At 34.9% G+C, this 16,969-nt stretch overlaps 3 protein-coding genes across 3 annotated transcripts; 2 read left to right on the top strand and 1 right to left on the bottom strand.

Annotated features, from left to right (window-relative positions):
- Nucleotides 1-177: 177 nt before the first annotated feature.
- LOC106663544 (60S ribosomal protein L14) lies at nucleotides 178-4,102 on the top strand. Its single transcript, XM_014388442.2, has 4 exons — nucleotides 178-289; nucleotides 515-616; nucleotides 3,586-3,780; nucleotides 3,869-4,102. Exons 1-4 carry the CDS (start codon nucleotides 287-289, stop codon nucleotides 4,049-4,051), a joined length of 483 nt encoding a protein of 160 aa, XP_014243928.1. The 5' UTR covers nucleotides 178-286; the 3' UTR covers nucleotides 4,052-4,102.
- A 2,514-nt stretch (nucleotides 4,103-6,616) lies between these two features.
- LOC106663532 (evolutionarily conserved signaling intermediate in Toll pathway, mitochondrial) lies at nucleotides 6,617-10,191 on the bottom strand. Its single transcript, XM_014388425.2, has 4 exons — nucleotides 9,650-10,191; nucleotides 7,328-7,554; nucleotides 7,062-7,269; nucleotides 6,617-6,954 (listed from the first exon to the last, which is right to left on the bottom strand). The coding sequence occupies exons 1-4, from the start codon at nucleotides 10,092-10,094 to the stop codon at nucleotides 6,653-6,655; spliced, it is 1,182 nt and encodes a 393-aa protein (XP_014243911.1). The 5' UTR covers nucleotides 10,095-10,191; the 3' UTR covers nucleotides 6,617-6,652.
- Nucleotides 10,192-11,392: 1,201 nt separating this feature from the next.
- On the top strand, nucleotides 11,393-16,584 carry LOC106663520 (prostaglandin E synthase 2). The gene is made up of 6 exons (XM_014388403.2): nucleotides 11,393-11,835; nucleotides 13,228-13,437; nucleotides 13,495-13,697; nucleotides 13,758-13,869; nucleotides 13,935-14,035; nucleotides 16,030-16,584. Exons 1-6 carry the CDS (start codon nucleotides 11,554-11,556, stop codon nucleotides 16,301-16,303), a joined length of 1,182 nt encoding a protein of 393 aa, XP_014243889.1. The 5' UTR covers nucleotides 11,393-11,553; the 3' UTR covers nucleotides 16,304-16,584.
- Nucleotides 16,585-16,969: the final 385 nt, after the last annotated feature.

The raw sequence follows: 16,969 nt of genomic DNA, 5'->3' as shown, positions 1-16,969 counted from the left end.
TAACAAATACTGAAATGTATGACTCCTTAATCGCTGGATACGTTTGTATATATAAATATACAAACTTTTAAAATTATTTTGATGTTATTTCTCATTAATAAATATTTATGTAATAATAAGATTTAAAGATTTATTGTTATTTTGTTCAGAGGGTAAATTTTATTAGAAAATAGTTATAGTGAATTTGAAAGCATAGCTCTGGCCAGTTGATGAACCACGGTTCGGTCTCTTACCGTGTCTGGATAGTTTTACGATCTGTTTCCTTTAGCCTATCTCTGCCGGACAAATGGTAAATAAAATCGCCTATTATTTTCTTTTAATATTAACAAGCCGTTTTTACGCCAATTTTGAATAATATCTTTATAAAAAGTAACACACTTTTCAAAATGTGGCTTCTCGGTGTTCTGTAAAATCGGACACCACGTGGAGGTTATGGGTCACATGGGCTCCCATGGGTTTTCTGTGAGATTTACCCGTTTCATACAGATTTCTGTATTGGTTTTTGTATTTTCAGCCGTTCCAGAGATTCGTCGAGACGGGCCGCGTCGCCTACATAGCCGATGGACCTTTCAAAGGCAGATTATGCTGTATTGTTGATGTCATCAACCAGACCAAAGTGAGTTGGAACAGAAGAGCAACATGTACCAAATAATCAGTATTTATTTTAGTTTAAATTAATTATAAACATAAGTAAATAGAGCGTTCATAGCGTACCCCCCCCGTAAGAAATAGTTTCTATGCTTCTTCCTGGGCAAAAACTCAACAGCTTAAATTACCACTTAGCACGTAATATATAAAAACAAAGCATTTCTGCTATCAAAACATTTGGACCCGGTTAAGGATAGGCCGTGTAAGGTAGACAGACCCAGGCCAAAGCCCGCTATGTGTCCATCATGCAGGGAAGGTTGCTCGATGTATCCCAATAGAAGGGAGCTCTACAGTGCGCACCCAAAATGAGAATGCTTGAGTATGGAAGCATTTGTGTCCCCTGTTTCGTGAAAAGGTTTGTTTTACTGTTAATACTACTGATGCACATATTTTGTGTGTGTTGAAAGTGAATATATTTATTAGCAAGAATGTGTAGTTTGAGAGGGGCCATGGTAGAATATTAGTTATATAATGAGCAGAAGGTGTTTGAGGCATAGCAAGTACCCCACCGTCCTAACTGAGTGAATGGTATATTTATGAGTGAGAGTGTTTTGTACCCAGACATTGATTTTGAGAAACCACTTGTGCCCACCCCCAACTCTTACTCCTTTTGAGGTGTACCAATTACTTCCAAATCAAAATTTGACAGTACCACACCAGACCACATCTCATGATCTCCAAATAATCGTCAACTAACGGTCACTAAACACTACACATTCAACAGTACATTACTCAAATATAGTTTTTTGACAAGAGTAATTAAATGGAACTCATCCCCTGACCAAACGTTCTGTTGACCGTGGTTTTTAAACAAAAAAAGTTTTAAATAGAATGAGAAAAACAAATGAAGTTGTGTTTATAGTTTGATACTTATCGTCTTTTTCTGCCCATCCTCGTTGATTTTGATCAGTTAGATGCATTGCAGCATTTCAGTTTTCAGTGTAAGTATCTAAAGTAAGTATTTTTTTGCCTACGAGTAATGGATCAATGTACGGTCTTAAAGAAGAAAGCAAATTTTGCTGTTACTTCCTACTGTTACAGTCCTTGACAATGTGGGAACTGATTGGTCTACAAGGAAATTTGAGATCGCCTGTAAAAATTTAAATATATCAATACGTAGACATATGTAAGGTTGTTTTGCCCTGATTAAAATAGGTCAAAAGAAGAAGAAGAAAAATAACTTTTTCTGGGACTGGTGTCCCCTAAGAATAATTTACATGAACTAAATAAAGAAAGTTCCTTCTATGAAGTTAAAAGTAAAAAAAAAAAAAATTGATTTAAAAAAAGATAAAAATCTTGGCACAATGTATACCAATAAGGCAGGACAGAAGAAAAAATTACGAGAATATTAAACAAAAATAACAAATGTTAACGTGAGGTCTCTGCTTGGAGGAGAGGAGGTGATTATACAGATGGGATTTAAAGGAGGAAAAGGAGGCAGCGTGATTAGAAGAAAGGGGAAGGGAGTTCCAGAGTTTAGGGGCTCGGATCTTTCAAAGGTATGGGTTATATGTTGCGGAAGGATAAGATGGATTGGGGATGAGCGGGTCTTACGAGTGAGATGTGAGGAGTTGAATTGGAGGGATTGGATGATGTAAAGAGGACGACGAGTGTGGATCGACTGGAAAAGAAAGCAACCTAGGAAATACTGTGTGCGGAAGGAGTGGAATAGCCAGGAAAGCTTGGCAGTAGCAACTAAATTTGCTTTCTTCAAGGCCATACTTTGATCCAGAGTGTTCGTTATTGCAGCATTTCACCATCTTAAGCATCTGACTGACAGATTCAGCAAAGATAGGCAGACCGAGATAACAGGACTATCATACTATAGGTTTGTCACCCCATAAACCACAGGAAGTATTTAATTGAACATTTATTTTTCATAAAAAGTATTCATTGTTTATTTTAAAAGTTAATAACCAAAGAACAAAATAAATGCTGGAAGACAATAGGGTAGAGGGTTGGGAAGAACTGGGATGAAAGGTAGACAAAAGTAGGACATAAAAATGATAAATGGTGGGGTATGTCAATTTAATCTTTTGACGATCCGTATTTCATGTTTATAACTCAATGAAGGAATTTCAAAATAACGATTATTTGGAGATGGTGAGATGCAGTCTGGTGTGATGTAGGTTTAAAAGAACAATTTTTTTTATCATTAACTAACGGTAACTAAACACCACACATTTCAAAATAATTCCTTCAACCTGATGTTGAGCTATAAGCTTTTCAAAAAGATTAAAGTAGAACATTTCAAATGTGACTTGGCATCGTGGCCAAATGATTTTCCAGAAAAATGTTGTCACAATTTTGAAAAAGTTTGTGAGCTTGTGAAGGAGGATTGTGAATGAAGAGTGTTTCGTTGATGATTAGGACGTGAAAAGAAGAGTGTCTGCTACACTTTGGACACAACCTCAACCCAATAAACGCTGAGAACGTCGAGCTAAAGTTCTCAAAATGTTCAAATGCCCTTCTCATTAGGCCTGGGAAACATATAAGCCCAAATGAGAAACTCATTAATTGGAGGGCCCACCCTTCTTCATAGTAATAAAATCATATGAAGGAGTAAAAAAAAACTTCTGACTCACATTGTCATTCTAGCCAATCAAATCCCCAGGACTTTTTCTAAGTATTGTAAAGTAGTTTTGATTTATTGTCAGTGACACCCAGTGGCTAGTAGGATGTTAAGCTCTGAGTGGCTAGTTGGATGTTAAGCTCTGAGTCACAGGACATACTTTACAACCCTTTCATATACCAATAGCTTGGAACATTTTCTCTTAAGAAGAAAAATGTATGTGATAGTCTGAAGAAGAAAGGTCAGTGTTAGGATGTATTTAAGAGGCATGATATAAATTTCAGGTATATTTGTATGCCAGGAATTTTCGTGGAAAGCTTCTGAATATTTATTTCTCAATATAATAACATGAACGTTTATTTCAGGCTCTTGTCGATGGTCCAGAGACTGGTGTACCCAGGCAAGGGATTAGGTTAAACCAACTGCATCTGACTAAGTTCAGGCTCAGGTACGGTTTCACAGCGTCGACCAGGGAAGTCAGGAAAAAATGGAAGGAGGCCAATATGGATGAGAAGTGGGCCAACAGCTCATGGTCGAAAAAAGTCGAGGCCAAAAAGAAGGCGAGTTGCATTTATAGCAATAAAAATATTTTTGTTTTAAAAAGCAAATTAATTATAGTAAAATAACATTTATATAAAAAAATTTCAGAGGAAGGAACTGACAGACTTTGACAGATTTAAACTGGACAATGCCAGGAAAGTGAGGAACAAGATGCGCACCTCTGCATTCCTCTTCCTTAAAAGGAAAGCCAAGAGCGCAAATAAGCCTGCTTCTGCCAAAAAGCCTGAAGCAAAAAAAGCCGCCCCTAAAAAGGCAGCCAAGGCTAAATAAGCTTTAATGACATATACTTATTTTAATTTGTAATAAATGTTTTTAAAGCTATTTATTTTTATTTGTGTTAACCTTATATCCATTTATTACTATGTACTATGTGTACACCAATTTTTTATGTATGAAAACTGCAATGCACCTTTAGTCTTTGAGTCTGTTTTTATTTGTTCCTTTATAATGATGTTTTGCAATTTACTTCTTTTGAGGAAACTGGAAAACTTCAAAAGAAAAACTACAATATTATTACTAAAAAAATTATATACATACAACATGTATATCTTATTAATAGTGTTAACAAATTCAATTGTGCTTTGGACAAGACAAAACCTTGCCTCTTTTTGGAGGAACTAGAATGATTAGCAGTTATGATTTTAGCCAAACTGAATATTTGACTTTCTTTACAAATTTAACATTGCTGCTGCATCTTAACCTTTCGTTGGTAATCAGGGTGATGACTAACTTCACTCAGTTACAGTTTTTTGCTGTTACGTTGGTACTTTGCAGGCCAGGCCTGAGGCGCTTGCTATTCTCTCTCTAGTAGCATTACATTGATATTGTTGGCATCTGTGTAATAATCCATGTTTCTAATTTATAGGTTTCGGATGACATGAAACCCCTGTTACCATTTCTGTATGCCAAATTTGATAAACTAGTCAAAATTTGTAATAAGTGAAATCACCAAAAATCTAGATTTTACAATAAGTGCTAAGAGGGGGGTAGATACATTCACAAAATGGTACACATAGTCTCTCACATACACAACGCTAGCTAACCCCAAGAAAAACTTCAAAAGAAAAGCTGTGAGAAACGGCTTACCAGCTTGTATATAAAACAAAAGTAATGAATAAATGAAATGAGCAAATGCGAAAAAGCCAAATGTGGGCAATTTTGGACTGTTTTCAATATTTTATGCATATTATATGATCTGTTTGTAATAGGCGGAATAAAGAGTTCACATCAAAAGAAAAGAATACCAAAAGTACTAAAATTAGCAAATGCGAAAAAGACAAAACTTGGTGATTCGCCCCTTTTTGTCATTTCCGACTGTTAAAGATAGTTTATATATATATGATCTATTTGTTCAGAATAGGGTAAATAAACAGTTTATATCAAAAGAAAATTACAAACGTCCTAAAATTAGCAAATGCGAAAAAGCCAAAACTGTGATTTGCCCCTTTTTACTATTTCCAACTGTTGTCGATAATTTCTGTATATATGTATATGTATGTATATCTATTCATTCAGAATAGGCTGAACAAACAGTTTATATCAAAAGAAAAGAGTAACAAATGTCATAAGTCATAAAATTAACAAATGCACAACTATGTGTTTTGCCTCTTTTTTTATATGGTTTGTACTGTGATCGATATTTTATGCATACTATATGATCTATTCGTTTGGAATAGACTGAATCAAAAGAAATTAATAACAAATGTCAAAGTCCTGAAATTAGCAAATGCTAAAAACCCAAAGTGGAGGCTCCTCCCATTTTTGAATGTTATTGATATTTTATCTGTATTTTATATTTTAGCCATTTTGGACTGTGATTGGTATTTTATGTATATTATATGATCTATTTGTTTGGAATAGGCTGAATAAACAGTTTATAACAGAAGAAACGAATAACAAAAAGAAAAAGTTATTGAAATTGTCAGATCTGCGAAAGCCGAAACTGTGCAATGCGCCCCTTTTTATTTTACATGGGTTACTCCATCGGTAGTAAAGTCCAGTCATTTGGGATGCATTAGGGCCCTGTCAGACATTGGGGAAAATAACAAAATTACCCTTATCTGAATACAGAGCAGAGAAGCAACGAGGCAATAAACTGGCCATGGAAAGTTCAATCAAAACACCCATTGGCCCTAACCCTTTTGTGGCATACCTGCCAAAAATTTGCCTACATTAGACAATGGATAAAAAAAAAATCCTCCGTTCAATGGGAATCTAGCCCAATATAGAGGCTTGCGAAAAAGTTCATCAAAATACCACAGATACTAAGGGCAGAACTACTAACTAAATCTAGGATGTATAAAGACTAGAATAATAGTTGGATTGCTAACTGGACACTGAAGATCTCCAAAGGATGTGTCCATACGTATGTGGAGACAAGTCTGTACAGATCTTGTCATGAAGAAGAATAGACAGTGGAACACATCCTCTGTTGGCAGTCTTTTGTAGGCTGATATTTCTACTCGGAGAGGAAAGCCCGGGCGGCCTGAAGTCCTTAAGAATGCTTTGGCACCTAGTAAAAAGCCTTAATGAGCTGCTCTAGAAAGCAATGCAGATGCACAATAGATCAATACTGGTTGTGGTGCACAAATTGTAGAGGTTGACTCCTTCTAATCTAATCTAATGCTAATAAAGTTAAATAAGAGTTTATTAATATGCAATAATTGGTTGGATCCGAATGCAACAAATTTAATCATTTGATTTTCTACAGCATTGTATGTCATTGTTTGTATAGTTCATTAACATTCACCAGCGAATATTGTTAAATGGAACAAAGGCATATACGTACAAGTATTCAATGTGAGAAAAATCAACATTGTTAAAATTTGTTTATTTAAATATTTAATTACCTAATTTACATTATTTACAATATCATGGTGTATTTTCTTTATCTGTTCTACTATTTTCTAATTTTTTTTGTTCAGTTGTTTTATCTGAATTCTCGATTGCCATTTCTTCAGGAGGCGCTCTGAGGGTGAAGACGACTGGCAATTGGGTTAATCTAAGATTCGTTTTTTCTAGAAATCGTACCCAACATAGAAGAGAATCCCTGCTTGAAGTACCAGTTGAACAGACTGCGAGAATCATCCCATCTTCTTGTTCATGAACCGTCTTGGTCCTAGCAGGAAATTGAGGCTGTTTCATAGAGAAGGGGTTTCTGAGCTTTGAAACATCTGAAATTAACACAAAGCACCTCGATGTGATTTCTTATTTTTATGAAATTTTATAATTCTGCAACAACAAAATCTATATTATCCAATATTTGTATGATAGGTAATACCATCATAGTTTTCTGTTTTCTGTTCCTTTGTACAAATATCTGCTCTTAAAACAAAATATGTGACTGCCTTATCTCTTAGCCAGATGCGATATCTTCCATCGATATAGAGAGGAGTGTTCTCAGGCAAACTTTCCAAAAGGGCACTCTGTTCTGGGCTCTGCGCGCTTACAATCCAGGTGTCGTCGAGTGAACCTTCAACATCTGAAGTCTGAAATTAAATTTACTCTTAATCTAACCAGCTCTTTATCCAACTGTTGAACACTCACCTTGAAAGTAGAGATAGCGGTGTTCATGTCGACACTCATAATCCTGTTGATAGCAATGTGTGCAAGCTCATACGCATCATTTGTCATTTCTAGAGGAAGTGGCCAGGGCGAGGCATTTTTGATCTTTGGCATCCAGTACATCATTCTGTAGTAACGCCTCACTGGAAAACCAGTCTTTCCGAATACGTTAACTAATTGATCTTCCATTTCATAATCCGGCATGACTCCTGCAAAAAAAAATCTGTTAAACAATTTTAAAAAATTTAAATATTGTGTATGATTTAAAATAAAATGCTGTCAATACAAGTTGTGATTTAAATAAGGGCTAATATCAATAATGTAGGGGAAATAAAGACAATTAAGTCTTTTGATTAGCAACGAATGAAACAAATTTGTTCAAGTTCAACTGGCTCAATACGAAAACCTACCAACACACTACTTTATTAACACAATTGTATTGTATAACAGAACATGATACTTTGTATGTCCCAAACATAAACTGGTAGAGGACAATTAATCGGTTGATACCTCATAACACATTTTCAAGTGAATTTAATTTTTGTCTACTGAAAATGTGATGTTTTGCAACTGTAATGTTCGTTATGTTCAAACAGTAAGGATGATTTATTTAAAAAAATAATAATAAAAAAATAAAAAACCTGGGTCAGATACATACTCTCACATATCAAGTCGATATGTCGCCCTGGGAGGATCGAAGGATCACAAACAATTACCGTGGCCAAGGCCTGCGTATATGTCCTGCATGTACAGAAAAGTGAGTTGATGAGTCCCACTTAATTGAAGGATGCCAATCATGGGCCCCACATAGAGAGCGTGCAGCAATGCCACCCAACATCCGAATTGTGCAGCGATCATTTCGGTCCCCTGTTCTAATTATTGGAGAGAACAGGGTTGTTTTATTATATACAGAACTAACGTATGCATTGTTTTGTGGCTTCTAGTTTGTGTTCAGAGTGAATATAATTGGTGGGAATGTGCCGTCTTGAAGGCAATGGAGTGGTTGGCATAGTACTATTATTTTTCAGGGTGTGAAGAGAAAAATCCAAAAATTGTGAGGACAGAATCACAAGTGGTGTTGGACTCTATTGCTGACAAAAGAAACCACATGCCCCTGGTCAAGTTCATTTGGTGTGAAATCATCCGGACACGGTTTTGGAATAGGCGTGGTATTCAGAGTAAAGACCCTTGTGGGTTGTGGGTATAGAGGACAACAAGAGAGCCGACAACCTGGCCAAACAAGCATCCAAAGACTCCCTATAGCCGGAATCCTTCAAAATGGCACCGAGGACCTATGTGGAATCCCTGGTAACTGAGGACACTTGGGAGAGATTTGAGGAACGTTGGTCTGCGTCTGCTGTGGGACATAAGGTCATTCATTCCCACCATCTCCTCCAGGTTAAGGAGCAGCATCAACCCCTAACATATAAAGTAACCCAAGCTTTTTCGGGCCATGGAAGGAATAAAGGTACCTTCATTTATTTAACATTATAGAAGGTTTAGAATGCCTGTGATGGTGCAACATGGAAAATATATTGTTCACTTGAAAAATGTTTGAAAAAGAGAGAGCATCTTTTCCGCGAATGAAAAGCGTCCCCTGGCCTCTAGATTAAAGCTACATGTGTAAAAACATTAATTTTTTTTAAACTCAATAGATTGAACCATTAATCTCTAACGTCTTGGTTGAGATGAAAACATTAGTGTGATGAGAGGGATTCGAACTCACGAACTTCGGCTCAATACTCCACTACTTTATAATCACTTCACTAACAGCTCACCGTGGCCATTTTCATAAGTTGCTGAGAATCATAGGACAACATTTGAAAAATGGCAAAAAGAGGTAAAATGCATAAGGTTGTAGGTTGAGATGGGGAATGGCTAGAGCAGAGGCGTATTGAGCCAAAGGCTGTGGGTTCGAATACCTCTTGTGACACTAACTTTTTCATCTCAACCAAGACCTTACCCAAAAAGAATAATTAATTAAAATAATTAATATGGCAAATTAGACCAATAAACATAAATGGATTATTTATTACTGAAGTTTTTGTAAAATTATCAGTAGCACTTTTATAGAACGAATCCAAAAATTTTTGTAAACGAGATATTAAGAGAAATATTTGTAATTGACAGAATAATATTAGGTCCAGTATTGACAATTGCACTAGCATCCAAAACTAATGAAATCATGGCAAAAAATTTATAATCTGTCATTAATAGAGCACAACAAACATAATGATTTGACTTCCATTCCAAAGCATATAGTAAAAAGAAGTCAATGTCTTTTGTGACAAAATTTGTTTGTACCATTTTCCTCCATTTGCTCAAGCAGGTCAATAGCACACTGCTGGTGTTTAGGGTAGTGCATGAACTCTGCTTGGATCATGTTCCTCGGCACCATCTTGCCCTTGGGGAAAACATCGACGAGCGACTTGTACGCGCTTAAGTCTTTCTCAACGCCGAATTCCTTCATGTGTTTGAGAGCGACGTAGATGAACTCGACGTGCCCGCGCCTCTGGATTTCCTTTTTTTTATAGATGTGGATAAACTCCAGGTAGGTGTCACGGTCCTTCTGCTCCGCCTTTTCGAAATCGCTCAGCCGCACCAACTTGCTGTCTTGGCTATACCGGCGGACCCGCGACCACGTCGGTTCCTGCAGCGGCGTTTCGCAGCTCGGCCGCCCGAACTTGCAGACAGTAGGAAAAAACAGGGCGCGTTTTCTCAAAATACACTGCAACAATGGGCGAGACATCTCGAAAAATTAAGAAGAGCTAAGAGCTCTAGGTATCTATTGTTTTACCACATGTCTATCTATCTTGGCCTTGATAGTTGATACTGGGAAGGAGTTTCTTCTCAGGTTATACGTATATGTTGCATGCTCAAAAACTGAATGCTTGAAAACCGACGTCACTGAAGTTCTTCAGATATAACCGCGAATTTCCTAGTAGCTTAGTTTTAATTTGCCTATTCTTGCTAATTTTTGTTTTTCGCTCTAATTAGTGATAGAAAATGATATTTTAGATGTTTCATCACTTTTAAACGTTTTTTTGCATATTGTGTACAATTTCTGAAGAGAACGGTCTCTGAGATCTAGTGGAAGTAGTTAAGATTAAAAAGATGACAGAAATGGAAGTTAGAAAAAGATAAGATGAAAATGATCAACAATGACTTAATTCAACTTCACAACAATCCATTTTTCAAGCATCAGTACAATTTTTATTATTTTAGTGTTGCTTTAATTTAATTATTTAAAGTGATGCCCAAAATACAATTTACAATATATTTTGCTATACAAATATACACAATTACATTTAATTGTATTTCTTTTTGTAATACAAATTTATTATTACATTGTTATGACAGACATATTAATCATTTTAACTCCTCCAATGAAACAAGTAGACACATTTTGGAACGTTATAAAATTAAACATGTACAGAATTTTATATTATTTTGTATAAAAAATAAAACCAAACAAAAAGACTAATGTCAAAATAAAGTAGCTGAAATAATTTAATGTGGATTGATTATATCGAAAAAATTGAAAAAGTAGTTGTTTTAACTAGTTTTTAGTTTATCAACTCCCGGGCGAGATGTTAGTCGTTTTTTTAGGTTTTGATGTATTTGACCATTTCTACTAGATCTCAAATACAGTTCTCTCCTGAAATTGTAGACAAAATGGAAAATAAAACTTTTACAAACTGATGAAACATCTAAAATATCGAAAAACTCAACTGGGAGCTGGAAAAAACAGTTAAAACAACTACTTTTTGATTTTTTTCGTTATTTTAGATGTTTCATCATTTTTAAAAAGATTGTTTTTTTCATTTTGTGTACCATTTCTGGAACGGTTTCGGAGGTCTAATAGTTAATAGTCTAATACATCAGAACTCAAACACGTAACTAACATTTTGACAGGGAGCTGAAAAATAAAAACTAGTTAAAACATGCTAAAACATTTTTATATTATTTATAATTTAATGATGTCATTGATAATGGAGTTAGCAACTGTAGATGGCATAACGCAAATGTACATCTGAGTATCTGCTGACTCTATGATCACGTGGTATGTAAAGAAGGTAACGGAGATGAAGGACTGTAGTTAAAAAAAAATACTACCGTTAATATAAATACAGAAATAGAATAAAACGGCGTGTCTGTAGTCAGTATACAAAACCCATGTCCTTCTGCTATGTGATTTGAGTTTGAGAATGTGCGCTCTTCGGTGTACTCGTTTGTTCCGCCTGCAGAAGGCTATTTCACCTCTGGTAGGAAAAAGTCCGGCTCTGCGAACGTTCAAGACAGAGCCGCGGCAAGCAGCCCCTCCTCAGAGCAGGAAATGGAGAAAACTGCTCGCAGCGACAGCAGCCGGCGTCGGGGTCGGAGCATATTTTACACTCTCGAATAATAGTACAAAAGAGGTCATACTCAACAAGGGCGACCAGGCTTTAACAGTTATCAAGGAGTTTCCTAATGTCAAGATCTCCAGACAGGTATAATCATTCTCACAGTAGCCACCAACCACAGATCAATATTGACCTGCTTTGATGATTGACAATGTGTACACTGATGATAGTGCATGTCAGCACGCAGGTATACTGACATACCAATGGATTCATGTTAAAAGAAACAATCACTTGTTATTCATCAGTTTGTTACATAGAAATTACTGAGAGATAGTATATAAAAAATAATAAAAATTATTGATCTTTCTTCATGCGGTCAGCTGGGTGATAAACCTGCAGTTTAGCCGTTTCTTATAATTTTGGTCTGTCATACTAGTTATGTTTTTCGCCATCTTCAGATGTTTGTGTTACAGTGGCATACCGAAAAAGGAATATTAACTGACCACAATGATAGTAACTGTTTTTTTATTATTTACAACCACTGTTCTAAACAGTTATTAGCGTGTTAATTTATAGTACAGTAATCCCATAAAATTTGCAGGTGTTTGGTTCCAGAAAACTGCCATGGATGTTAAATCCGTGAATGTTGTGTCTATTTTCCTATTCTATAAGGAGGGTTATGTTCCATGATGGAAAAAATTAAGATACAATTTAGAAATAAAACAAAATTTTATTCAAAATAAATGTAATAGAAGACATAACGGTGTTTGAACATGTTAATTGTTGTCATTGTTTGTATTTTTGATGTGCAAGGAAAGAAGTAACTATTTTTTCGCCGGATAAATAATTTCTTTAAGAATTTCCACATAAGGATTTGAAGTGGCCTCAACATCCTTTTAAACTTGAAACTTCGATTTACAGATGGGTCAAAATCCATTGCTTTTTTAATAAGTTGGCCCATCAAGGTTAAAATTTCCCTGAGCTGTTTTGAAGAAAAGCTTTAGCCTGCATAAAAATTGTTATTCTTTCACCAAGGGTCAGGACTTTTTTTCCGTTTTGGGAGAGATGGCATTTTGCGAAACAACTTCGAGTGAATAAAAAACTGAGAAGAAAGAAGGAACAGTATGTTGTAAGCAGTCAAAAGTTTTTTGAAAATCAATTAGAGCTTCCAATCCATTTTTTAAAGAATTATTTTTGATAAGAAAATAAAATTGTTTATAAAACTGTTTTTTCCCCGCAAGTAAAGAAATCGGACTTCCGCAAATGTCAAAACTTTTCCTCATTTTTTCATACATGAATAGTGAAAACCACAAATGTCAAAACCGCGAGTGTTAAGGGATTACTAAAATAACAGTTTGTACTGAGTTGATCCCCTGGCAGGTTTCCCATCTTGGTCGGTAAGCATAATGAAATGTGTCTGACAGACAAATCCATTGTGGATTGACAAACTTTGATAATGGGGTCAGATCAAGTTCTTGTAGACCTCATAATAAGATTTTCTTAATTTGAACTGTGTTGAGATGTTTCCTTATTTTCTAGGTCACGTATCCATACGATGATTCCGGTTTGGAAATAGTACTGTTTCAATACCCGACATGCCCATTTTGCTGTAAGGTGAGAGCTTTTTTAGACTATAACGGGCTCTCATACAAGGTGGTCGAGGTCAATCCTGTCATGAGGCAGCAGATAAAGTGGACTGACTACAAAAAGGTACCAATTGTATTGGTTAAAGCCAAAAATGGCTATATTGTAAGTATATTGAGAAATATCGCCTTTGGAGATTATAAACTAATTAGCTTTTTTTAGCAATTGAACGACAGCAGCATGATAATATCTGCACTAGCGACTTATCTGAATGACAGGAATGCAGGTAATATCCAGGATATATCTCAATTCTATCCATCGATATCTTATTCAGAACCTGATGGCACGGTCAAGTCGGAGATTTTGAATCGATACTTTCTTATGAATGGTAGCGCCGTAGACGAGTACGCTAAGCAAGTTGAAATGTAAGTAAAATCAAAATTTAAAGTTTTTTCATTGACTGTCTTGACATTTTTTTATTTCAGGGAAGAGAGAAAATGGAGGAAATGGGCTGATGATGTACTGGTTCATGTACTCTCTCCCAATGTGTATAGGACGACGAATGAAGCTCTTGATGCTTTCAAATGGTTTTCATTTGTTAAGTAGTTCCATATATTTAATTACTCTCTTATGCCATTATTAATTGTCTTTTATTTAAAAAGGTTGGTGATTGGGACCAGCACTTTTCCACCTTGGAAAGACAGTTTGTCATTTATGTTGGTGCTTTTGCTATGTGGTTAATAGGAAAAAAATTGAAAAATAAGTAAGCGCTTATTTATATTAAAGAGAATATTTTTTATTTGATTGTTAATGCGGTTGTCCTGAATGTTAAGGTTTTTTATGAACTTAAAAAATCAAGCTCTTGTGGGTCAAATAAGTATACGCACACCCACTTGCTTTTTAAATCCAAAAAATTTGCAAAGTTAATTGTTTGATAATACATTTATTTAAAAACTATCATCCAACTATTAATTAGTGGCAATAACGAGAGCAAATAAAAATAAGATAAAATAAATAAGAGTGTGAAGTTCAAGGTTCAAAAAATTATTGACATCGTTGTTTCTTGTGTAATTTTGAATTTATGTAAAAGATCATCCTTAATTTTAAACATTTCAATCTGAAATAAACAAACAAGATCAAACATCTTATTTTACATTATTTTCTGACCAGTACAGTGGTAATAACAATGGCTAAAATACAAGATTATTGCATTCTTTTGATTGAATTATTGTGGCATTGCAAATCAACTACATATGAGTTCCAGCTCAGTTAAACAACAGGAGATAAGATGAGTCCTAAACAAATGACATTCTAGGTGGCCACAAAAGTTTTCTCAAAGAAAAAAAGAGAATTAACAAAATAGTGACAAAACCATCCTTTATTTCTGCCTCTAGCTTCCGAGGTTGCATCAATTTCTAACACAACTTTCAGCGTACAGTAAGGAATGTAATTCACAGTTTTAATTATTATGGTAGAGTTCAAAGAAAGAAACTATTTATCAGTGAGGTCACTCACAAATCTGTTATAGTTTTGGAAAAACGTAATGTTTCCAAAGCAAGTTCAATATTTGCAAATTTATATGAGGAAAAACAAATGCTGCAATGATTAATATCGGGCAACAATAAAACATGGTGGTGGGAACGTTTCAGTGTGGGACTGCTTGTCATGGAAAGGTGTTGGAAAGTTTCATTGAAGGTATTAAGAATGACATTTTGCACTGAAAAGATAGGGATCAGGGGCATGCTTATCTTCCTATACAACAATCCCGAGCACACTGCCAATAAAAGGTAGGAATAGTTGCTTTATAATGTTCAAAGGCAAATCAAAATTCTACTTCAATCACCGGATATAAATCCCATAGAACATTTCTGCTACTTGCTGGATTTAAATGTATGAAAAAATGTCTTTAAAACATTAGCTACAAACTTTTATTTCAAGAAAGGGATCTAATTGGACCTGAAATAACCCACAAACTTGTATCCACGATGCCACAAAGACTGTCATAATTGATGCAAATGATATGATAATAAAATATTAAAGTCTTAATAAAAATTTGTTTAAAAAAAAGTTTCTACTGACTTTTTTACCCTTGAAATACATACTCTAATTTATTATTTTTTTATTATTTTTAATTTGATCAGTTTATTGCCACCAAAAATCAATAGTTGGATGCTAATTTTTAAATAAATTTATTATCAAACAATTAACCTTTATGTTTTTGAGATTTTAGAAAAAAGTGAGCTGTGCCAATCTTGACCAACTAGATTCACATTTAATGCATATTCAAAGCTTTATGTGCTTCCTTGTTAAATTATGGGGGTCAGAAATGACTGGACTAGTGCTCAAAACTGGCTCCATGACTCAGAAATGACTGGACTGGGTCTATAAATGACTCCATGACTCAGAAATTACTCTGGACTGGGACCCGAAAATTCTGGATCTGGACCCCTAGTTTCTCTGGACAGCTGTTAAATCTTTGAAAATGTGAATCTGTAAGAGATTGGTTGTTTTTGTTAATGAAAAACCCCAACATAAACAAACGCATTGAAGAAATCTGATTGTACTCAATGGGTTTACAAGCAGTCATTACAAAAATCAATTTTAATAAAATTGTTGAAACTTTTAAATTTGTTAAAAAAAAATATTTTTTTACAATTAAAATGTTGACAGTAACTAGTTTAAAAAGAGGGCATACTGTAGAAAAAATATGGAAATAATTATATCAGTAAGTGAACCACAAATTTGGATGTTTTACAGATATCATCTTAAAGAAGATGTGAGACAATCGCTGTATGACGAGTGCAATGTTTGGTTAGACGAGCTAAAAAAAAGGGATGAAAAATATCACGGAGGGAATAGGCCAGACTTGTCTGACTTGGCTGTCTATGGGGTCCTGAGCAGCATCGAGGGTTGTGAAGCCTTTCAGGACGTCTTGCGGGAGACCAATCTCAAGCAGTGGTACATGGGCATGAAGAAAGAAGTGAACGGGCATAGTGGAACATTTTTATATTTGCACAATCGGCACCAGTAGAGTTCTAGTTGAAATTAATCTAAATAATTGTAATAAACGAAACAAGTTTGATCTTTTTAGATTTAATAAACCAATCCAGATGATTGCTTTGTAATTTTATCATTGTGTTAAGTTTTTTTTTTGTTTGACACATTGGTATTAACATTGAAATTTGTAATTTAAATTGTGTAAATTTACCAACTGTTCTGTGTATTTATTTATAATTTTTGTCTTCTCTACATTATAAGAAACTGCAAAATGTAGTGATTCTTGTGGAAGAAATAAAATAAAATTGAATGCTATTTGTATATGTTCATACATTCCATCTGGACTTCAAATACATTATCTCCATTACACAAAACCATAGAAATCCTGTAATATATGAAGTTTTTAAACTCTAAACCTAATCCCCCTTAATTGGCCACAGCTGTACTATCAGCCTTGATGATGACGTGAATAAAGGTCAAAACGTTCGCAAAAAAATGAAAAAGGTGTTTTTCTAAACTACCTCATTCTTGACCGCTCCTCACGAATTTAACAAATCATTAAAATAAAGTTTTAAAATAAACAGAAAACAAATTTAACTGAAAATGAGCAGGAAAAGATTGAGTCTGATTGCTCTTATTTTATGCTTGTACAAAAAATGCCTGATCCAGTTCCTTCATTTGTCTTGGTATACCACATCCT

The sequence above is a fragment of the Cimex lectularius genome, unplaced genomic scaffold (assembly GCF_000648675.2).
Source record: "Cimex lectularius strain Harlan isolate CLEC.00 unplaced genomic scaffold, Clec_2.1 scaffold2, whole genome shotgun sequence".
NCBI classification, from domain to species: domain Eukaryota; kingdom Metazoa; phylum Arthropoda; class Insecta; order Hemiptera; family Cimicidae; genus Cimex; species Cimex lectularius.
The sequence above is the reverse complement of the archived record's forward strand: the minus strand, read 5'-3'. Positions and strand labels throughout refer to the sequence as shown.